Raw genomic sequence first — 24,051 nt, forward strand, 5'->3', positions numbered from 1 at the left:
TGCGTGTTTTTCCATTCTTAAAAAAGACTCCGTCCTTTCAGGGCTTTGGATGTAGATGTTTTTTTTTGTCTAATTCCTTTAAAAAAAATATAAAACACAGAACATGCAAATCATGCCTGAACTCCAAGCATCTGAATCATGCATGTAGGTAAACAGAAGCTTAGATGAGGACTCTTGGAGATTATACTTTTGTTCAGTTGTTTTTTTCCTAGGGCGTTTGGAGAGGTGGCCTGAGGTTAGAGGAGAAAGATACATCGTACAACACTCTAAAGTGCTGGCCAATACTGTGCTTTCAGTATATCTGTTTTCCTGGTGGATTGCAGTTATCCTTTTGCCTTAGGACGAAGATTACTGCTGTTGATGCTGCTTGTGTTCTAATAAATATATTAGTCAGTATCAAGCATAACAGTAAGTGCTATCTTCCATATATCTCTGACTGATGTCTGCTCTCCGTTCTGGTGCCTGTCCTAAAGACAAAGGTAGGATGGGAAGGAATTGTTTTAAAACTACCATACAGCGTCCTAATTTACCTGCTGCTGAAACAGACAATTCATGTCCTAAAGTTTTCATTTTTCATTCAGACATGAAAGGAAAACTCAAGGTGGTTGAGCTAGATATGTTGTGCATTTAAAAGCAGTATACTTGCATACCCACTTTCTTTCTACTGCCATAATTTATTTCATAAGTGCATGGTGCTGCTAGGCAAGCCTATACAACCTTGAGGCACTTTCCTAATGGTTCTCCAGTGTGTGTCAGCTTTGACCCTGTGTGCAAACATTTGAAAAAAGTATTCTCCTAGACAACATCAGACATAGGGCCATCAGATCTGATAGCCACTGAAGTCAATGGAAAGATTCTCACTGGTTTCAGTGAGCAATGGATTGGCTCTTTAATGCTAGCTGTAAACATGGAGACTTCAGACAAGTGGAATAAAAAGGGTATATTTGTCCCCAAAAGGCCATAACAAGGCAACAACTCGGATCTGTTTAGTGTTTACACTGGAGGTAGGAGTTTAGTTGACAAACAGCACAAGAATCATGGGAGATTAAAAAAAAGTGGCTTGTGTCCATTTTAAAGAAAAAGAATCAGACAATTCTGTGTAATTAGTTGCTAAAAACAAATTGGCTGTTGGAACTTGTTTATGGAAAACATCTCAAACTAGCCTGATTTTTGGGTGGCTTTTTTTTATGACAAGTTTAGTTGATAAAGGCAATAGTGCTGATGTAATATATTTAAGACTTCTGTAAGACATTTGACTTGGTACCACATGACACTGATTAAGAAATTGAATAATGCAAAATCAACATGGTACATATTAAATGGCTTAAAAACAGGTCTTAAAATGTAACTATAAATGGGAAATCATCGAGTCGATATGTTTCTAATGGGTCATGCAGGGATTCGTTCCTGGACCTTTGCTATTCAACATTTTTATCAATGATCTGGAAGAAAACAAAATCATCACTGATGAAGTATACGGATGACACATGGATTGGGGTTGTGGTAAATAATTAAGATGATGAAGTAATCTGGAATGTTCGATAAACTGGGCACAAACAAAGGTGTTTGAATACCACCTAATGTAAATGTATATATCTAGGATCAAAGAATATAGGCCATTCTTTAGGATGGGAGACTCTTGAAAGGACTTTGTGCTTCTGGTGGCTAATCAGGTGAACATTAGTTCCCAGTGCAAACCTGGTGGCCAAAAGGGCTAATGCAATCCTTGGATACATAAACAGGCATCTCAAGTAGGCGTAGGGAGGTTATATTACCTCTGTAGTTAGTACTAGTGGAACAGCTATTGCAATACTGTACCCAATTTTGGTGTCCACAATTCAAAAGGGATGTTGATAAACTGAAGTTGAGAGAAAGCCATGAGAGTGGAAAACATACCATATAGTGATAGCTTCCAGGAGTGCATCTGTGTCGTTTACCAGATTAAGGGGTGACTTGATCATTATGTAAATACTTACATGGGGAACAGAAATTTGATGATAGCAGGCTCCTCAATTTATCAGAAAAAGGTGTAACATGATCCAATGGCTAGAAATTGAAGCTAAATAAATTCAGATGAGTAACAAAGGACATTTTTTAATAATTAGGGTAATAAATCATTGGAACAATTTACCAAGGGTCATGGTGGATTTTCCATCGCTGGCCATTTTTAAATAAGGATTTGATGTTTTTCTAAAAGATCTGTTTTAATTCAAACAGGAATAAATTCATGCGAGTCCTATGGCCTGTGTTATGCAGGAGTCAGATTAGATAATCACAATGGTCCCTCCCTTCTGACCCTGGAATGTATGACTTTGGACTGGCTAACTTCCAAAATTTTGCTGCAATTATTAGAGCTGCTGTGCTACAAAGAACCTAGCTATGGCAAGGAGTGCTTTACAAATGCATGAGTAAAGGCTTAGTTGGGACTCCTGTTATGAACAAGTCATCTCTACAACAGCCCTGTCAGTGACAGCCACCTCCTCCCGCAGCCCAAGACATAGCAGGGAACTGCACCAGAGGCTAAAGGGGGAAGAGGAACATCCTGCGTATGTGCGGAACAGTTCTGTGCTAAAGATCAGGGGTCATATGTGAGAGAAAGAGAGTTGTGCTCATGTTGGAGAGGAGTGCTGGAATGTGGCATAGACCACCTGCTGGAGGGGGAAGGGCCCTGTTCTGTGGAAGGTGAGTATTCTTCAGGAGGGTGTGCCACAGAAAAGCTAAAATGTATATGAATTTCAAAGGCAGATAAGTCAATCTTAGTTAAGCAGTGCCAGTGTATTCAAGTCTAAGGGAGGCATTGTGGAACAGAGGATAAAGCCTGATGCCGTAGTCAAGAGACTCAGGTTCTGGAGAAAGGCATAACCCAGTCAACAGCTGGATGTTAAAGCCACGTACATTCGTATTATAAATGCCACTTTTTATGAATGAGGGTGATTAACCATTGGAACAAACTACTAAAGCAAGTGGTGGATCCTCCATCTCTTGAAATCTTCAAGACTGGAGGCCTTTCTGGAAAATATGCTTTAGTCAAACGATTATAGGACTCAATAGTGGGATAACTGGAGGAAATTCTGTGGCCTGTGATAGAGGTTGGACAAGATGATCCTGTCTGGCCTTAAAATCTATAAATGTTGGACTCTGGAGATGAGAGACAAAGTGGGGTAATATCTTGATGCATACAGTTATATTGCATGCAAAGACTGTGGAGATGACATTTCAGTTAAATTACTTGGATTATTTCCCCACATGAGTTCGTTGCTCTTACACAAGCTTCATTTTTGTGTGCTTTGCTACTTTATTCTCTTTTTACATTGCAGGCTAGACATCCAATCATAGTTCTATCAATCAGCTTTATTCTCCTCTCTAATCTTGTGCACCCTGGTTAGAACTCACACCCTTCACTTCTCCCCTGCAACACCAGCCTAGGTGAGAACAAGAGGGCTATACTAGAAGCTACTATTAGATACTGACTTACCTCTATCTTCCTAGACCAGTTTGGTTAGAATACTTTCAGTCCCTGATATGGAGCTGGACCGACCTTCTGTCCTTTACCATGATTGCAGCAAACAGTGGTAAAGGATGCTGCTAGGGTGATGCCTGGTGTTGCTGGTGGATGTACAGACTGTGCCCTGGAAGGCAAAATGCTTTTAGAGCTAAAACAGTATCAGCTTTCTGCAAAAATGTCTACTTCAAACATGTCCAAATTCTCCAATCAGCTCCAGCTACAACCCATTTCCATGATCACATGTTGCAAAACACTAGTCATGCATTTTTGGATTTGACTGCATTCACAATCTAGATGCCAAGACAACATGCACATGAAGATTTTAATTTCTCCGATTAAGTTGCCAGGAGCTAGTTTGAGAGAGAGAGAGAGAGACGGACAGACACTTCTCCCTTCTGGGCACCTGGTGCACCATGATCTCTTGCAACTGGGTTTTCCTCAGAGTCCTAACAGGTTTTTATTAACTCCTCTCTAGTTTCACAAATAGTGCCAGCAGGTGGAGCTATCAGAAAACTTAGTGTTACTCTCTGCTCCAAGGAGCAGGACTAGGGCTTTGTCTCCAGGCAGGCACTTGAGTTGGCTCCCTGTGTTCTGTGCCCTGCTGTAGAGAGAGGCTTTTTGATGACAGGAGTCTGCGTGAAACTGGTATTTAAGAGAAAGCACAGCACAGTAGCAAGTCCACTTAAGATCAAAAGGGCTTCTGCTCACAGCCCAGCGGAATATTATGGCACCAAGGCAGGGCTAAAACTGTTTGGGGAAGAAAGTCAGCTACGAGAACCAGCTTTCCAGAATCTCCAAACCCAGTAGGCTTTGCACAGTTGGTGCTCCTGCCACGATGAAACACGGTAGCAAAGGCTGACACCAACAGCAGTAACGTAGCAGGCAAGCCTTAAGCAGCTCAGAATGGAAATTCAGTGGGACCTTGCATTTTGGAATCAACAAGCTCAAGAATGTGAAATACAGTACAGGAGTAGCTTCAAGACGCTGGAAAAATCCACTGAGCAAGATTTCCCTGTCCCTTTCTGACTGCTGTGAGTCAGTAATTGCTCCAGGAAGAGCTTTAGTGAGTTCTTATTATGGTCAGTATCTTGAACCTCTCACTCTTCCCCCTCCGCTGGGCAGTCCTGATGCCTACAGGCTCCAACACCAATGCCACATTAACTCCCTCACCCCACACATAGCTCGGATGCCTCATATTTGGTACCAGTTGTTACTATTCCATTAGGATAGCCTGAGAGTTTGGTCCAGTAAGCCTGTTCTCTGTTCCTGCACCTGTGGGTTACTGCAGCCTGCCACTTCCCCATGCAGATTTTTTTTTCCCCTTTGGTGAGGCAGTAGAACTGCTTGGGCCGTATTGCCAGCCTGGTGATGGTGGTGGTGAGCCCTGTATTCCCCTCATACATGGCCTGGGCCAGTGTCATTTTACCACTGCTATCCCCCACCCCATATTATTACTCCTGGGGGAATGCTGTACCACTTCACACATGCAGAATTCATGTCCCCTACAGAGTTTTCTTTTCCCCACTGCAGAATAATGTATTTTGCTGGGGAGGTGCTGCAATTACATATTTTTCCCCACCAGGGGCTGCTGTGGCCCCAGAAGAGAGGACAGCTGTCTCAGGGCCAAAGCAGCCACACACTGGTCCAGGTGATGAGACATGGACTATGGGGAGGATGGACAGTTTGGGGCACTGGGGGGCAGGGTGTGTGTCACACAGACATGGGTTCAGAAGGGCTAGTGGGCAGGACAGACTAGAGTAGGGGCATGGGAGCTAATGGGGTGACAGCATTGAGTCGGGGCTGAATAGAAGTGGAGGGTGCAGGGTCACATGGGGAGAGGGCGTGGCTGAGTGAGTGTGCAGGGACACATGGGACAGGCAGAGGTGCATGACTGAATGGGAGAGGCTCCCCAACTCACTAACAATCCCCCTACAAAAAAACCTGTTACATACTTCTCTCACCCACACCTTCCAGGTTCACTATCGGTTCCCTCTCCCTCCCCTGTTACCCCTGACTCCCCCAAGCCTTTGCACTGGTTCTGAGGGGTGTGGCAAATATGTTTCTGTACTGTAGTTTAAATGAATTATTACATAAAGTTCTGTATTACTATATCTAGTAAGGAATCTTTTTTGTTGTCTGTATTGTTAAATATATTCACTAACCTATTTTGAAATAAGTTACCAAAATAATTAAAACTGACGTGTTTTACAAATAAGATAAAATTTTAAAATTCTTGACAATTCTTAGGTGCAGAATTCCCCAAGGTGTGCCACATACAGCACAGCATTCTAACTCATATTTTCCCCCAGTGCCAGGAAGCCTATTTAGGCCTCCGTTGGGTCAGTGTGGTCTAACCCCTGCCTGCCTATTTCTTTTCTTACCAGTGCAACCTAGCTCATTACATCAACCTACATGGCCCAAGGATCACCCACATTTCTGGAATGCACATAAGTGTGATAAAGCTTTTCCCTTTTCCTTCATAAGTGCCAAAACAGACTTGCATACCATTTTATTCAGCCCAGCAGCGGCTTTCATTCAAGAAACACTCCCAGCTGTCTAATTGCTCACACTGGCAGCATGCTGACTCCAATGGACGATTTGAATGGCTGTGATTCTACACTAACACAAGCACAAATTACCTAGCCAACATTTTTCCTTCTCTGAAGTGGGCAACTGGTGCTCTGAGAGCCCCACCCAGGACATCCTATTCCTATTAGAGGGGAACTTTTTCCTTTTTCCCCTTACAGGCCATTGCTGCAGAGAAATGGAGATTCTTAGAATTCTCACAGGAGAATCTTCCTTGCTGTTAAGTCTTTTCCATTTGTTTGTGTTAATGAAAGAGTAGCTAAGATAGTATACTGCATGGAGGGGGCTACTCTTTCAAATGAGTAAACAGAACTGATAGTTTGCCTCACTAACTCTAAATGCAGAGAAAACAATCAGTTCTCTAAACATGTCCACCTGCTGGCACTGCATGCTAATGCTAGAGGGGATTAAGGGAAAAAAGGATTTGTGCTTGGCTGATGAAGAATGGCTCAGTTGCACCATATCAAAGAACACCATGGGCCAGCTTCAGAGAAGGAAAAGTGATACCTTACATAGATAATGTTGGTACAGGTGCATAAACTTGCGTCTAGCATTTACATTACATTTTCCTTAATGAAACTAAGGTACCTTAGTGAATGCAAGAGCATCTGGATTGCCCTGCCGATTAACACATTTAATAAGATAAGTCATATTCCCAGTGCTTGAAACTAAGACTTCTTCCAGCAGAGGAGACTGTTGCATTAAGCCAAATACCATTAAAATGGTTCTTTGCAGTTTGGTTGTTTTAAAAAAAAAATCAAAATCACTTGTAGCCCATTTAGCCAAATCAGTAGAAGGCTCACAAGCACTCTAATGTGAAAAAAAAAAATAATACAACTAGCTTACTAGAGATGCACCCATAGTTTGCAGTACTACATAAAATTGCTGATATCCAAATGCGTTTTTGGAAAAGTACTAACATTTTAGTTTATTCTATCTTGCCAGGTAGTTGCTAAGTGCAGTGTCTTAAAGCAAAACATCAAAGGGAAGAAAGGAGGGCTTGCGACCTTTTCTTCTGCTTCATTGTATAGAGGCAGCCTGCACATCTTTTTCTGCTTGTCTTTCACCTTTGAAATTCATGTCCTGTCTAGGAGGGAAGAGCTAGTGTGAATGATAACACAAGGCACGAGTGAAAGTTCAGCTATTAAGAGGGTTAGAGATTGCTCATCACTGTTGAGAACTTGGCACCTATTTAACTTAAATAAAAACCTCCTTCAGCCATCCTTATACCCCCACCATCTTCCAATCAACCTAGGGAAGGCCAGAAATTAACATTTCAGAAGCAGAATTAACATTTTACAGGAAGATGTCAGTGCAGAGGGATGCACAGCATCCAACTAAAATGTTGTGTACTTGGCTGAAAAAAAAAAGGCATCTGACCTACAGGCCCCAAATGATGTGTGAAGATACAGATGCCTACACACTACAGTAGAACCTCACAGATACAAACACGAGTTACAAACTGACCAGTCAACCACACACTTCATTTGGAACCAGAAGTATGCAATCAGGCAACAGAGAGAACAAAATCAAGTACAGTACAGTTAAACTAAAAAAATAAAGGGAAAGTAGCATTTTTCTGCTGCATAGTAAAGTTTCAAAGTTGTATTAAATACATGTTTAGCTGTAAACTTTTGAAAGAACATTTTGTTCATAATTACGAACAACCTCCATTCCTGAGGTGTTTGTAACTCTAAGATTCTACTATACGATAGGTAGTTTTGATGCTAGAGTTAAGGTAGAATATCACCAAATCCCATCCAAAGTATATTCATGTTTGTTTTAGTTTTATTGTGCATTAAGTACAGTAGTGCATGTTACATGGAATTCCTACTGGTCGTAGAGAACAAACCACTTGAGTGTAATTCTCTTGTTCATGCACGGATTCTTTTACATTGGCTGTTCTCGGGGTCTGGTTACATAATGCCACCACAGAGGTGGCAGATGCCCTTCTTTGCGAGCTGGGGGCAAGGCTTCATTCAAAGGACCACCAGGTGGAGTTTCATCCTCTAGCTGCTTAACCTAAAACATACAAGAAAACAAACTTCACCCAGTATACTTAAGTCTTGAATCCTGGTTTGTTTCGTTTGGTATTTTGCTTTGCTCTCAAATATAGACCCAGAACACTTCCTTATGTCACAACTATAACCAAATGAAGAACTGACTTCATGAACAGGATAGAGCCAATACAAATAAAATTCCCTCATTTAGGTTGACTGCACTATCTAGTGCTCATTTGCAATTTCAATCACAGATCTTCTGCCCCTACAATAATTTAAGTTAAAACTTATTAATGACAAAGCAATATTTTAAACAGAAGCTTATTCCATTATTTGTTACAGTTAATAAGTATCCTCCCTCTGCTTTGGAAGCCTATCAGATACTTTAATAAATATTAGCGACCCAAACCAGCACCACTGGACTCAATAAGTGTCTTTCCATTGCCTTTAATGGACTTGCTCTAATGTCCTTGCAGGACAAAACCTTTTTAAAACATGAAACGTTCTATATGGAGCCAAGAGCCTCAGCTCCCATTTCTGTTATTTTGAGCTGATTGTTTTTGAAGTTAAGAATGTGACACCTAGTGTTAAGGTCAGCTTCACCATCTCTATGTAATGGCATAGTCACAAATCCACTCCATTTGCCTAAACATTAATGTCTGGAAAAAGTTCAAGATTTCAACATAATTAGCAACTTTTTTTCTCCTGAAAACTAAATGAAAAATGGCCCAAGTTGGTTCTGAATTCTTTAAAAGCATGTTGACAAAATGAGCTTTGCAAAAACATGTACCTATTTCTTCAGAGCTTCTACCCACAAAAGATATATTACAATAATAATAAAATAATAATAATTATATAATAGAGTTACTGTCCTATTTGTCCCAGTGTGACACTTACAACTTTTGTGGCTAAGTGTTGCACCCGGTACACTAGAGGATGAGACAAGGATATAATTGCAGCTTTAACTCTGAAATGATCCTTTGGAGTCCTTATGAAGTTGTATCATTAAGATATCTACATATGGAAAGCTGTCAGTATTACAGAGCTAACAACTTTACTGGAGTAGTCTAATTAAGACTTCTGTAGGGAAATTTAAGTATCATGCCTAAATCAAGTAATCACTTTTAAAGTGTTTCTTGTCACCCAGTTGGAGTCTGGAATACATTAAATTTGCTTCTTTGAAAGCACAGAGTCAAACTAACTGAGCTTCGCTCCACAGTAAAATAGTACTGACCTCTTTTTCCCAGCTTTCTAACTGCAGCCTCTTCCACTGCTCTCTTTTGGAGAAGTAATCAGGATACATTGCCTTCTCAGAAGGATGCCAGAAATCCAAGCACCACTCAGGAGCCTGTCAAAAATCCAGGCACTAGATATGAGAAACTACAGAATATACAGCAACACAGTTTAGGCAATCACATTAATAGGACATCGGCAAGTGGCCCATAAAGCAAACATTACATAATACTACCTCTTATATAGTACTTTTCAGATGTAGATCTCAAAGTGCTTTACAAAGGATGTCAGTATTTTTAAACTCCATTTCACAGAAAGGGAAATGGAGCCACAGCAAGGTGAAGTGGCTTGCTTAAGGTCACCCTTAGGTGGCAGAGCTGGAAATAGAACCCAGGCTTCCTGAGTCCCAATCCAGTGTTCTGTCCACTAGGCCAATTACTTTCATCTTTCCCCTTGAAAGAATGCCAATTGCTTATACTATGAGTTAACAGTTACAGAAGAGGTGTAATTTAAAAAAAAAAAAACCCACACTCATGTCCTCCTAAATTTGAGGTTTAGTTACCAGCATCTGTGATGCAAACCAGATGAAGTGATGAAGGCAAAATATAATTATAACACAGTGGTCCAACGTTCAGTTTATTTCTTCTTGTGTGCTCAGCAATCACATATCCAGAAGATTATAGTACAACCTGAACTCTGAAGTGATGTCTAGTCGAGACGAGGTGGTATATCTGGATTAAAAGGTGGATGTATCTTCTGGGCTCCAAGTAGGATGCACAGAACCCCCCCAGGAGAGCAAGATAAAATCATAGTTCCAAGGACTACACCTGTCCAAGACCTCATGAGAATTGTTATATGGTACAAGTTCCTGTTGTAAATATTTTCCTTCTCTGTTGTAGGGTGAAAGATGCACATCATCAAGAGGAGAAAAGGGACTATACAGAGGAAACAATGAAACGGACTAGTGCTATCAAGTGCACAAAGTAAAAACGAAAAAGATAAGAGAAACCTGTTTCTCTAACCCCTTTCAGTTTGTTGTCTTACGTGTTACTTATCTCCAAATAAGCTCTCAGACAAAAGTGCCACTTCTAAATTGATGGTGTCCCCTTAAACAGCATTTTTGCTGCTATTTGTTTCAATCAGTTACTATACAAAGTGCTTGAATCTCAACAATGGACAATTTAATCTTCTCCCAAGAAATACACTTTAAGAAAATGGGATTTGAAATGCATCAGACCAGACAGTTAGCTACATTTACAATGTTCAACCATGATGGGGTCATTAATGAATCCATTCTAAGTGCAATAGTTTTTTTTGCACATGCAAACAAAAGTGTTCAGCTTGAAGCTTTGCATGCTTCATCTTAAATCAAATCAGAATTTTGGGAAAAGCGGATAAGCTATTTAAGTTGTGGTTCTTACAACTCAGAACATGGGAAGTGCACATTTTTGTTTACGTCTCTAGGCACAAAGAATTCAGACACTTGGTACACATTTATCCTTAATTAAAACTAGAACATAGACCTAGCTTTACTTTGTGTCTTGAATTCTTTATAAATTCTCAGCGCACAGCAACAGGCAACACATGCTGTCATAAATATAAAGGGAAGGGTAAACACCTTTAAATCCCTCCTGGCTAGAGGAAAAACCCTTTCACCTGTAAAGGGTTAAGAAGCTAAGACAACCTCGCTGGCACCTGACCAAAATGACCAATGAGGAGACAAGATACTTTCAAAGCTGGAGGGGGGGACAAAGGGTTCTCTTGGTCTGTGGGTGGTTTTTGCCAGGACCAGAGCAGGAATGCAGGTCAGAACTCCTGTAAAAAGTCAGTAAGCAATCTACTTAGATATGTGTTAGATTCTGTTTTGTTTACATGGCTGGTAAAATAAGTTGTGCTGAATGGAATGTATATTCCCGTTTTTGGGTCTTTTTGTAACTTAAGGTTTTGCCTAGAGGGATTCTCTGTTTTGAATCTGATTACCCTGTAATCTATTTACCATCCTGATTTTACAGAGGTGATTCTTTTTTTTCTTTAATTAAAATTCTTCTTCTAAGAACCTGACTGCCTTTTCCTTGTTCTTAAGTTCCAAGGGTTTGGGTCTGTGTTCACTTATGCAAATTGGTGAGGATTTTTATCAAGCCTTCCCCAGGAAAGGGGGTGTAGGGCTTGGGGGGGAAGACGTTTTCAAGTGGGCTCTTTCCTGGTTATATTTGTTAGACGCTTGGTAGTGGCAGCAATAAAGTCCAGGGACAAAAGATAAAATAGTTTGTACCTTGGGGAATTTTTAACCTAAGCTTAGGGGGTTTTTCATGCAGGTCCCCACATCTGTACCCTAGAGTTCAGAGTGGGGAAGGAATCTTGACACATGCGAACACTGTTAAAAAGTTCTCATGTTAATATTCCTATTCTGGGGTCTGTCTTCCTTACAACACTGGAGCATAAATTTACATGGGATTTTCAGCTCTGGCCAAATCCCTCAACCCACAATCTGGGGACAGACCCCTGCAGCAAAGTGATAATATACCAAGGGAAGAACAATGAAAAAGATGGAGTGAGCCTGTTACTGACCCTTTAAAAAAAAAAAACCTGCACTTAATCAGAGGGGTATAAACTCTGCAGCAAACTCCCACTCCCACCCAGCTGTGGCATTTTTTAGGAGAGAAAAAACAGTCCATTCCCAGGCCAGGAGTCCCACCCTGGAAATTGTCATTTCTTGAGAGGTGAGGAAGACATAGGCAAGTCTCCCCTTTCCTGGACTCCTAGGGCAACTGCTTTCTGAAGTAGCTGATTCCTTTTCGGACAGCCAGTGCTGTCCATCTAGTCTCATCCCCAGCAATTATGTTTAGCCAAAGAGAAGAGAGACATTTTAAAAACAATTATGTTGAGATGTACCTTGTCCATTTTTCTTTCATGATAAACAATTCCCATTGTTTTGATTCTGTCACTGCTGACACCACTATCATCCTCCCTATCACTAAGGCACATGACCTGGGCATCATTGATTCCTTCTCCCTCACATCCAGGCCCTGTACAAATCCTGTTGCTTCTCCCGCCATATCATTTCCCAAATTGACTGTCTTCTGTGCATACTGTTAAGACTCGTTCATCCCTCAACCTTGATTATTGTAACCTCCTCTCTAGCCTCCCACAACCCATGTCCCTCCCAAGTCTGTTCAAAGCACAGCTGGTCTTTTGCATTGATCATGGAAGCCCAACCCCCTTTGAATCCTTCCATCACAGCAAATTCAAGCTTCTTTCTTGTTCTTGCTTTCAAGATGTTTCACAGCTCTTCCCTTTCTTATGTATTTGCTTGTTTATCAGGTTGCCGTTCGATTCCCACGGCCATCATCAGCCTTGATTTCCATTTGTTTCTTTCTTGCTACCCTTTATGCATGGAACATCCTGCTGGATTTATCTGGAAGGCCACTATCCTCTCTGCCAAATCCTATTTACTGATGTAGGAAAGGAGGAATCTCAGTTGTACCATACAGAACTATAGTCTTATTGTAATGCATATAAGAAACAAAAATAGATCAGACTTAGAGTTCACATAAGAACTTTATTTTTAATTTTTTTATTAACTTTACTGTTTTTCTTAGTGCCCATCATACTACAGTATTCAAGTAGCAAACCTATACTTGAGATCTACAAAGCATCTTCTGAACATCTACAAACCTAGTTTATAATATTAGCAGAGTAAGGCAATTGGGGACTGAAATAGCAGAGGTTCTTCAATAGACCAAACTGAAACTAGAGTCCTGACAGACCAGCAAAAGAGCAAGACATTATAAACAGTGCTTGAAATTCCCATCTTCCACTCCCAACAGAACAAGAGACAACTCATTAAGACAGGAGAGAACAACATAGGCCAAACATTCCACTGATACTACTTTAGAGCCTACCTACCTTGTAACATTCATATCTCTCATAAGATGTGCCTCCTGGAGAATCAGGGAAGATGTAAGGTTGAGGATGCTGGTTTGCCCAAAGTTCTTCCTCAGCAGCTCTCAGCAGTTTTGTTGCTTTGATCATATCCTTCTCATTTTTGTGTTGTTCGAACCGTTCTCTCAGCACACAGGCAAAGAATCGATAATTGTCCCTATAGATACAAATGTGCAATATTTCTAGTGGTAAAAATATCAAGGTTGTTTTCTGCATTGTTTTCTAGTATGGGAATATTAGAAGTTTCCTCACCACAAACTAAAAGACTTGCCCTTGACCTTTTGAGAATTCACATCATTATCACCATTCTTCATGGAAATCAGGGATGGAAGAGCTTCCTTGGGTCATCTAGTCATTGGATGTCTACAGTAGGTTCTCCTTGTTTATGGTCTAGTCTGAAATGAGTCAAACCCTTTATCTAGTTACAAACATGTTAAGCCCTTTCTGCAGTTTGACCCATCCAGATGCTGTTTAGCCAATTCCTTCATAACATCTCCACAATCCTGTATGTCCTCTCTGTCCACATCACCAGAACTCCCATAATCTTGCACCTTGACTACTGCAACCTCCCTGGGTTTGATAGCAAATTGAACTCAAGTTTATTTGAAATGCTGATGCTATGATAGTTTTCTTGGCTCACCACTTATCACATCATTGCACTAACCTAATCCCTGCACTGGCTCCTTCTTCATTCTTGTATCAAACAATAGTTCTTGTCTTTATCTTTAAGGCCTTCACAATTTGCCCTGCTCTAGCACTTGAGACACTGCCCACGGATAAGCTTCTCCCTTAAATTTTCTGCACTCTTCCATGCTGCCTGTTATGCAAGTAACAAAACTGTGGCCATTTCAGTTATTTTTATGTTATATCCCCATCCCTAATCCTTTGTCTGCTCCTGTATTTTTTTAGACTCATGCCTTCCTGGGCAGGAGCTGTCTCTTTATCCATGTTTGTAAAGCAGACGGCACAATGGAGCCATGATTTTGATAGGAGCCTTTTGGCTTATTGGAATGCAAAAGTTTGTTAGTAATAAGCAACCCACCCTAAAAAAGTTGTAAACCCTTTTGGGCAGACAACATCTAAGTATTTGTATGTCAACCAGCACAGTAGGGCCCTGATGATCCTGACTGAGGCCACTGGACACTACTGTAATAGAAATAGATTAAGGCCAGAAGGGACCATTATGTTAATCTAATCTGATCTTCTGCAGAACACAGACCATAGAGCAGTGATGGGCAACCTGCAGCCCATCAGGGTAATCCGCTGGCACACCATGAGACAGTGTTTACGTTGACTGTCCACAGGCAGGACCACCCGCAGCTCCCAGTGGATGTAGTTCACTGTTCCCAGCTAATGAGAGCTGCGGGAAGCGGGGGCCAGCATGTTGCTACGGCCTGCGCCGCTTCCTGCGGCTTCTATTGGCCAGGAACGGCGAACCGCGTCCACTGGGAGCTGCGGGAGGCCGTGCCTGAGAACAGTCAGTGTAAACACAGCCTCGTAGCCCACCAGTGGATTACCCGGATTGCCCACTGCTGCCATATAGCCTCACCCAGTAATTTCTGCATCAAGTCTGTAACTTGTTTGAGCAACAGCATATCTTTGAAAAGAATAAGGAGTCCTGATTCGAAGGCCACAAGTCATGGAGAATCCACCACACCTAATATTCCATGATGTAGTGGACACAGCACTGGAGTGGAATCCAGGAGACCTGGGTTCTACTCCTGGCTCTGTCACTAATCTGCTGGGTGACGTGGGGTAAGTCCTGTCAAGTCTGTGCCTCAGGTTTCCCCATCTGTTAAGTGGGGATAAGGATACAGACGGCCTTCACAAACCTTTTCCAAGACTCTGGGTGGAAAGGGCTAGTTTAGAGCTGGGTATTAATACAACAGACTACTGTTTAAACTGAAAACTTTAAAGCCACGGAAAAGTTCAAAGTCAAGTAAGACTGAATAAAAGAGGCTTTAGCACATCGCCAATGCCAGAGATCTTCCAGCGAGTGGAGATGGGCTGAAGCCTGTACTGACCGGTCTCGTTTCAATGCCCTTTCCTTTCCTGCCCTGCCCCAGCCCGATCCCACCTCACACCCACCCGCCTTCCACCCGTTTATTACTGACCGTTACTGGCGTCAGAAACGTCACCTGTGGGCGCAGACAGCGACCTCCCCGCTCAGCGGCCCCAGCCCCCGAGCTCACCTCCGGCCCGCCCGCCCCACACCGGCCCCCGGGGAGGGGAAAGGGGCCCGAGGTGTCAGCGCTCAGACCCAGGGGCCTGCGCGGCCAGGAGCTCGCGCTGCGGAGGGAGGAGCGCCCCGGGGGCGGGGGATGGGAAAGGCAGCAGCCTGAGGCATCAAGCCCTGCCTGGCGCCCAGCCCCCCACGGAGACGGCTCAAGGGGCACCCCATCCCGGCGCTAAGAGGCCGCTTCGGCGCGGGGACCGTGCGCGGCGCTGCGGGAGTCTCCCCCCCAGCAGGGCCGAGGGCGGCTCGTAGGGGCCCCAAGACCCACCCGCGCCCCGCGCTCACCGGAGGATGCACCAGGACTCGAGCTGGCGCATCGCCCGCTTGTAGAGCCGCAGCACCTTCTGCTGGTGCGTTAGGTACGCCGCCATCTTGGGCTTCGGCCCTCACCTTCGCCAAGGGGGCGCGTGGGCCGACGGGAAGGGGGAGGAACCCGCGACGCTCAGGCCGGGCGCTTGCTTGCTTCCTTCCTTCCTTCCTTCCGCCGGCCCGGGACAGGGAGGAGGCGGAGCTGCGGCCGCCATGAGCCGCTTTAAATTCATCGGTGAGGGGGGCGGGCGTGGCGGCGGCGCGAGGTCCGGGGCCGTGGGGAGTGCGGACCCCGGGCAGAGGGCTCCAGTGTGGGGGTCCCCGCCCCCGCTGCCGCCGGCCTTCTGCGTGCGCTCAAGAGCTTGTCTCGTTCACGGGCAGAAGCTGGTCCCATAAGCGATGTTTCCTCCGCCGCCTCGTCTTTCTGCCCTGCGGGTTGTCCCGGGGGCAAGGACTCGGGAGGGGAGGCTGGCGGGTTTGGAGAAGCTGCCTGGCCTGCCCCTTACCCAGCAGGTGCGGGAGATGCTGCCTCTTTCCCTGCGCTGGCACGAGGGAGCGCTGCTGGAGATGTGCCAATACACACCGTTCCCTAGGAGGCTTGTTATTTAGGTGTTTGCTTTGCTGTGGGTGGAGTCGGGTTTTAAAAATATTTATAAGGTAGCACGAGCCTGATGCTTATTCCCAAGCAGGCCACAATTTGTCATTCTTTCAAGCCTAAGAAGGATCAGTTAAACTTCAGGATGGTTGAAGAAAACCCATGCTTAAGCTTTATACTATCCCTCTATTTCTGTGGTATCTGGTGCCCCTCAGAACCATCATGTACACAAAGATATATCTGTTTCTCCATGTCTTACTTTCAGTACCAACTCTGTTGAGCTACATGGGGAAATAGAAAGACTATAACAGCTAATTCAGCCTGCATTGTTTTTCTCACTGCAGATATCGGTATTAACTTGACAGATCCTATGTTCAGAGGCATTTACAGAGGTACACGGAAACATCAAGGTAAACGTAACTTTTGACAGATTCAAGGAAATCCTATTTCTTACCTGAACAGTAAATATGAAATATTCATCTTTTTTTCTCATCAGTTGCTTACAGTATCTAAGCATTATTATCTATAGTATGAGATTCCAGGAGTGTCATTCTGAAGCTTAGATTAAATCTCAGGAAAAATTTCCTAACTGTAAAAACAGTAAGACAATGGAACAGCCTGTCTCGGGAGGTTGTGGAAACTCCTTCACTGGAGGCTTTCAAAAGGAAGCTGGATTGCCATCTGTCATAGATGGCTTAGACACAATAAATCCTGCATCTTGGCATAAGAAAAGCCATACTGGATCAGACCAATGGTCCATCTCACCCAGTATCCTGTCTTCTGACAGTGGCCAATGCCAGGTGCTTCAGAGGGAAGTAACAGGGTTATTGGCATGGGGCTAGACTACTAGACCCTTACAGTGCCTTCTAACCCTATGATTCTAAGCTTAGTGTGAAATGATGGAAACCGCTACAAGCATGGTTGAGAGCTCTTCTTGTTTAGTTTTCAGAGTAGCAGCCCTGTTAGTCTGTATTCGCAAAAAGAAAAAGAGTACTAGTGGCACCTTAAAGACTAACCAATAATAATAAATTGATTAGTCCCTTTTCTTCTTGTTTAGTATATCACTAGGTTCAATCATCACTGGAATTTGTGGTATGTTAATGTCCAATATTCAAGTTCTCAGACATTTTCCACTTTTTTACACTTACTTACACCCATACAACAGCAATAGGCTTTCACCTAGTTGTTACTTATTTCTATAGTGTCCAAGGTGAGGTTGGTGCTTTAAAAATACATGTTTATACCTTCTAATTAGAACATGTATATTTTGTAATATAACTTCCATACAGATTCAAATCTAAGTAGCTGAACATTTTGGTAAAGTCTTTCCGTGGTAGTTTTACAAGGTTATGCAGACAGATCTGAGTTTAGACTTCCAGCCTTTGTATTTTGTGGGTCAGATCATCAGCTGGTATACTTTGGTGTAACTTCATTATAATCAGTGGAGCTACTCTGGTGTGCCCCAGCTGAGGGTCCTGTCCTATGTGTTTAGACTGTAGTGTCTGTCTGGTTTATATTGTAAGTTTTATGTGACAAGGTCCATGACTTCTGTTGTCTATGTACAGAGTTGTACACACTGTCTCTCAGTAAATATTTATTAGTAATAACAGTCAAGATTTCTTTCTATAAATCTTCAAGCTTCTTTTTCTGTTTAGCTTCCATGTGAATTATTTTGTGATACATTGTACTACAGGGCATTAATTTCATATTTGTTGGAGAATTCTCTCTTACACATTCCTTTTCTTTTCCACTCTCTTCTTTCAAAAAAAAGGGGGGATTCAAAAATTTTAGGTGTGAGGTTTTATACAATGTACTGACATGAATTCCAGATAATTATAATTTCAATCCTAACATGGAGCAATTTTTCTTCTATTTTTCTTTGTTCTGGGTTTTTCTTCCTTTTTATTGGTATGATGCTCCTCTCTGATTAGTCCTCAGAGGAATTTTAAGAGTGTGTGAGGAACACCTGCTTCTGGTGGCCTAGGAAAATGCAAGTTATTTTCAGTCATGTGCCTAACTTAATCCTTGTATTAAATACTCCTGAGGGCATTCTGTGCCAAAAGGTTACAAATTCTGCTCCTACAAATTATGTGCACAAGATTTTAAAATTCTGCAACTTTTATTTGTCAATAAATAAATGCAGAGGCTCCAGCATGGCAGTGGGGTGCACAGGCCACTGGCTGTGTACGAAGGTGGGAAATCACCCTACAGGCTCCCCACCCCTAATTGTCAGGGCATGGATTCAGTGATGAGGTTGCATCCAACCCTGACACAGCACAAGGCCTGGGCCTGCCCCTCTGTGCCAAGTGTGGAGCAGGCAGGCTCAACTAGGCAGGATCCAAGTGTGGAGGGGCTTAGTGTGGAGGGATCCAGGTGTGGGGTGAGGTGTGGAACAGTCTGGTTGCAGGCAGCTCAGTGGGGGGGTGTTCTAGGTGTGGGAGGAATCTGGATGCACAGAGGCTTGTTGGAAGGAGTTCCAGGTGCAGGGGCTTCCAGGTGAAGGTGGTTGGGGCTCAGCAGAGGGATATGGGTATGGGGGGCTCAGCAGAGGAGTCTGGATGCTGGGGGAGTGGGGCTTGATGCTGTGGGGGTTTAGGTGCAAGGAGCTCGGGGGGAGGGGGGTGGTCTGGATGCAGGGATGGAGGTCCTGAGGCAGGAGGTCTGGGTGCAGGGGGGCTCCAGATGCAGGGGTTGAGGTTCAATGTGGTGGGGTTTGGGTACGGAAGGCTAGGGGGGTTCTGAACGTCTGGGGTGAGGCTTGGTGGGGGTGTCTGGGTATGGGAGTCCAGATGCATGGGGATTGGGTAGATGGGGGAGCAGCTCCCTATACAGTGACCCCTCCCCAGCAGCTGAGGAGTGATGAAAGCAGGGGAGGATGCCAAGTTTCCTGCAGCTGGGGGAGGTTTTTGGGGGTGGGTCTGACACAGCCCCAGCCACTCCTTACAGAGGAAGAGCAAGTCCTGTCCTCGCCTGCCTCCAGCCCAGGCTAGCCTGGGCTAACAGCTGATCCCGGCTCAGGGTAGGAGCTACTGGCTGGGGTTTCCCCAGCCCTGCAGTGATTTACCTCTCCACCATGTGCTTGAAACAATGTACCTGCGCAGCTAGGGAGTGGTGTGTGACTGCTCTTGCAGCTTCCTGTTGCTTCCCTGTCAGAAAGTCATTTTTCTGCGGTGAAGCAAATAAATCTGCGGGGAACATTAATTCTGTGCATGCACAGTGGCACAGAATTCCCCCAGGCATAATTAAAGAAACCAGATAAAGTAAATTGTATTATATGGTACAATTTTGATGTTTTTTCTTATATTCACACACAATAAATCTTTCAGATGGTCACTTCCTTTGTAGCAGAGACGTTTTCCTTTGTGCTTCTAAAAGGAAGGCACAGTGCAGCATATTATATGCTGTATATTTTAATTCCAATGTTTTCCTACTATCTACTTTTTTTTTTTAGTTTGTGGGAACTTAAACTCTAATCCAGTCCACCTGTTCTGCTGAAAACAAGACAGCTGGATTCACTTTGTTCTAGCTAGCCAATTATTTAGGTCCAAAGACTATTCATACCATATTAAGCATAATACATCAAAGTTAAACAGCAGTGCATATGAAATACACAGAGGTTTTTAGAGTGCATTTCTGTATGCTACAGATTCACAGGAATCACCTTTGTCATGTCAGCAGGAGTTGCATTTATGGCAGAGTTTTTAATCTTTCATTGGTCTATGTAGTAAAGCTTGTAATTTGTTTTTATGGTACATGGGCAAATGATAGGAGCATATTCAAAATACAAGTAAGTATTATTTTGTTTAGATTACTGAAGATCGTTTCCCTCAGTCTATTGCTGTTTTATGAGGTGGAAGGATAAAGTAGCTGAGCAGTATGGCTGTAAAATATACAAAGTTATAAAATAACATTGTAATAAAAGATACAGAGTAGAGCCAGATCTTTTTTTTTTTTTTTTTTTTTATAAATGGCTTTTTGACTAAATTTTTTCCATTTTTTGTTTGGTGGCGAAAATTCCACTTTCTTCCACTTTTTTTATTCTCTCATCTCCCTTTCTAATGGAAAACAGTGGGGGAAAGTTTAAAAAAAAAAAAGAGTGGTCCCCCCCCGGAACAAAACTTCTTTTGTTTTTTTAAATAACCTTTAGTTTCTTTTGAAAATTTTCATGAAATATACTGACCCTTTTTCCAACCAACTTGAAAGAAGAGTTATTTAGAGAAGCTAAAAGGAAATCAGACAATTTCCCCACTTCCCAAAGATCTTGTAATTCATTTTCATTCTTTTCTGTTCCTTAAATAAGCAGTATTTCATTTAACTGCAGTCTTTCATTTGGATTTAATTTCAGTATTGGAGAACAAGTATTGACTGACCATGCAGACAGCCCAGCTCTTGAGGCAGGAACAGAAAATCGGTGGGGTTAGTTGGCCTACAGCTACTTACAGACTCGTTAAGTGACACAGTCTCTACCCATAGAGACAACTCAGCAGATGGGGGTCCATGCAGGCGGAGTGAGCTATCAGGCTGTTGGTGTCCTGGGGCACAGTGACCCACTATACCTACTACTTTCAGCAAACACAGTTTTCAGACATAGAGCTCAAGACAAGAGAGGCATTTATGTAACTAGGGCCTGATCCAAATCCCACTGAAGTCTATGGAAAACATCCCATTAACTTAAATGGGTTTAGATCCGGTTCTTAGTCATTTGCATCATCCTCCTATTTGCCTTCCTAAAGATTAACTAAATGTATGTGTCCAAAGATTATTCACATCATGTTAAGCATATTACTAACTGTACATAAATGACTTTATAGCAAAGGAATGTGCAAGTTAAATTATGTGTTAAGAACTGGACCTTAATTTACCAAATTTTTACTTTTGCAGATGACTTTTTGGATGTAATAGAGAGAGCAGTCAAAACCGGTGTTAAAAAGGTAACTTCTCTTATAGATCATGCATATATGATTTTGTTATGATGTTGTACATTTTTAAAAATGGATTTTAACAGCCAGGGTTTTTAGGAATACTGAAGTTGTAACAAAAACAATTTTCTGCTGAAATTAGCAACTATAAAAATACCAGAAACTTTCTTTAGTATTGCAGAGTTCTCTGCAAAATCCGAATTCTTTGTACCCGATATTACGTCTTCCTGTGCACAATGATTAGCTGGTCACAAAAATATATGAAAGGGCATCCTTTTTGCAAAAAACTTCTGTATGTAAAACTGGCCATGGCAAGTTCTAACGTAAGGGAGGGGGAAGTTTTCTGGGTGTTTTTTGTGTTAAAGGAGGCCAGTATTGACTTCCATTATCTATATGTAACTCTCTCACTTTGATTACCTCTGTCAGCCTACACCAGATATTCATGTGGCCTTGATTCTGTAAACATTTGAGTTCAGTAGTTCTTAAACTGGGATCTGCGAGTCATGTCCAGGGCCACAGGCCCCACTGATCAACTCCTCCCCCGCCTCCCAGTGCCTCCTGCACGCCTCAGAACAGCTGTTCAGTGGCGTGCAGGAGGCACTGGGAGGGAGGGGGAAGAGTGGGGACAAGACACGCTTGGAGGAAAGGGTGGGAAGAGGAGGGGCAGGGGTGGGGTGGGAAGTGATGGAGGCTTGGGAGCCGGGTCTGGGGCTGAGTGGGGGTTGAGCACCACGAGGGAGAATTAGAAGCCGGCTTTAATTCAATCATCTTTATGTGCTTTTCACCTGTGTAAAGTTAAGTACGTCCATAGATGTTTGCAGGATTAGGCCCTTAGCTGACTCTCTTGATGTACTAACGGTAGACGTACAGTTAGTAGAGTTCTTACCTTTATTTAGATTTACATCATTATGTGCAAACTTGGAACTCTATGACAAAAATTCTTGGCCAAAAGCTCCTTCCCAACTACAGTGGCCAGTGAATATTCAAGAAACAAGTATTCAGTCCAACTCCTTTTTATTGGTCCTCTGTAAAATCAAAGATATTTTGGTTTTCCAAACAAAAAATAATATCACAAAACTGCTGATTTGAGCAAATTCATATAACGGTATTTTACTATGTTAATAAAGCATAGATCTTAGTTTGTTTTAAAAAGAAAGAACCCCCACCTCTTCCACAGGAGGTTTAATAAATAAAAACATAATCTGAAAGGAGTTAAAATTTGGAGAGCAAGGGAAAAGTTCAAAGTAACTAATGGAGAATCAGTAATACTTAGCACTTATGCAAGTGCTGTACAAACATTATTCAATCCTCACAACACTCCTGTGATGTAATTAATTAGTAATATTCCTATTTTGCACACAGAGAAACTGATAAGCATAGATTAAGTAATTTGCCCAAGAGCACATCATTATGTCACAATCACTATGTTGCTGTTTTGTGGCTCTCCTGATTAGTTCTAGAGAAGCTTGCATCTTTCACAGTAAGATGTTTCTGTTTCTCCTCAACAGAGCACAGTGACCAGTAACATTCATGGGAATTATTGACATATAGCAAGTAGATAATAAACCCCAGTTACATCCAGAGTACGTGAGAAATTGTTTAGCTATCATGAGCATTGTTAGCCCTGATTCTGAAAAATGTTAGGCACGTACAATACATGTGTTATTATATACTCCTGGAGGAATTCTACGCAAGTGCAGAATTAATGTCCCCCACAGATTTTACCCCACAGAAAAACTGATTCATGCATCCCTTCTGGGGAGCAGTCAGGGTTGGAGGGGCGCATCTGGTTTGGGTGTCAGGAGCAGCGCGGGGGGGATGTAAATCGCCACCTTGTGGGACAGGGCTGGGCTCTCTCTGTCCCTCTCACTTGCTATTGAAGTAGCTGGGGAGGGACAGGGCTGGGGATGCCCCAGCTGATAACTCCTACCGGGCACCAGACTCTAGCTGCTAATCCTGGCTGAGCTGGGGAATGGGACTTCCTCTTCCTGTCCAGTGGCCACTCCCGAGGCCAGTGTCAGATCAGACCCACCCCTGGAACCTACCCTGGCTGCAAGAAGCTGCACCTCACCCCTCCCCCACCCCCACCCACTTCCTGCCCTCATCGCTCCCTGGCTGCAGGGGAAGCGTTCACTGTATGAGACGCTGACCCTGGTCTGTCCAACCCCTCCACCCAGCCCAACCCCTCTGTATCTAAACCTCCATCCCTGCACCCAGAATCCCCCAACAAGCCCCTGTGCATCCAGATCCCCCTTGTACCCAGACCCGCCACCAAGCCACCTGCACCCAGATTGCCCCACACAGAACACTGACCTGGATCCCCCCCACACTAAGCCCCTCCATACTTGGATCCTGCCAGGCTGAGCCTGCTTGCCCCACACCTGGGTCAGGAGGACAGGGCTGGGCGTGCAGGTGTGCGAGACTCTGTCCTCCTTGCTCGCTGTGGAGCCATATAGATGTACTAATATGCCTACTATGCAATCTATTTGTCAAAAAACATTTCCTGAATCTTTTTTGTAGTCTTTATTGTTAGACTTACTTGCTGACCGGTATTTTGAAATAAATTACCAAAATAATTGAAAAATGTGTGATTATATTGTGTTGTTTTGACAAATAAAATATGCAGAATTTTAAAATATTGTGTGCAGATTTTTAAATTTTTGGTGCACAATTCCCTCAGAACTAGTAATTGCACACCTTAACTTGTATGTGCAATTGATGTGATT

At 43.0% G+C, this 24,051-nt stretch overlaps 2 protein-coding genes across 8 annotated transcripts in view; one reads left to right on the top strand and one right to left on the bottom strand.

Annotated features, from left to right (window-relative positions):
• Nucleotides 1-7,861: 7,861 nt before the first annotated feature.
• Nucleotides 7,862-16,004, bottom strand: NDUFB9 (NADH:ubiquinone oxidoreductase subunit B9). Of its 3 annotated transcripts, XM_007065752.4 has the most exons (5): nucleotides 15,788-15,922; nucleotides 13,519-13,661; nucleotides 13,231-13,423; nucleotides 9,326-9,439; nucleotides 7,862-8,113 (listed from the first exon to the last, which is right to left on the bottom strand). In XM_007065752.4, the coding sequence occupies exons 2-5, from the start codon at nucleotides 13,578-13,580 to the stop codon at nucleotides 7,982-7,984; spliced, it is 501 nt and encodes a 166-aa protein (XP_007065814.2). In that variant the 5' UTR covers nucleotides 13,581-13,661; nucleotides 15,788-15,922; the 3' UTR covers nucleotides 7,862-7,981. The 3 variants fall into 3 exon arrangements, with proteins under 3 accessions (XP_007065814.2, XP_043395063.1, XP_037747957.1); XM_043539128.1 differs by lacking the exon at nucleotides 13,519-13,661 and having other exon boundaries at nucleotides 15,893-16,004; XM_037892029.2 differs by lacking the exon at nucleotides 13,519-13,661 and having other exon boundaries at nucleotides 15,788-15,926.
• The window catches only part of TATDN1 (TatD DNase domain containing 1), a 36,202-nt gene continuing 28,063 nt past the window's right edge, over nucleotides 15,913-24,051 (top strand). For 3 of the 5 annotated variants that reach the window (XM_043539122.1, XM_043539123.1, XM_007065753.4), the window contains exons 1-3: nucleotides 15,913-16,046; nucleotides 16,751-16,816; nucleotides 21,288-21,337. In XM_043539122.1, the coding sequence (XP_043395057.1) occupies nucleotides 16,025-16,046; nucleotides 16,751-16,816; nucleotides 21,288-21,337 (138 nt within the window). In that variant the 5' untranslated portion in view covers nucleotides 15,913-16,024. Of the gene's footprint in view, nucleotides 16,047-16,191; nucleotides 16,325-16,750; nucleotides 16,817-21,287; nucleotides 21,338-24,051 lie in introns of those variants that run through there. The other 2 variants (XM_027828051.3, XM_043539124.1) reach the window with 2 other exon arrangements.

Source organism: Chelonia mydas, chromosome 2, assembly GCF_015237465.2.
Source record: "Chelonia mydas isolate rCheMyd1 chromosome 2, rCheMyd1.pri.v2, whole genome shotgun sequence".
In the NCBI taxonomy this organism is placed as follows: Eukaryota; Metazoa; Chordata; order Testudines; family Cheloniidae; genus Chelonia; species Chelonia mydas.

Bases quoted from the DNA above. Each gene is read 5' to 3' on its own strand.
- NDUFB9 (XM_037892029.2), bottom strand. From the start codon at position 15,873: ATGGCGGCGTACCTAACGCACCAGCAGAAGGTGCTGCGGCTCTACAAG. The intron at 9,440-13,230 runs GTAGGTAGGCTC...GATTTTTGACAG, and splicing joins AGAGATATGAATGTTACAAG to GCTCCTGAGTGGTGCTTGGA. The intron at 8,114-9,325 runs GTCAGTACTATT...TGTATGTTTTAG, and splicing joins TAGAAAGCTGGGAAAAAGAG to GTTAAGCAGCTAGAGGATGA.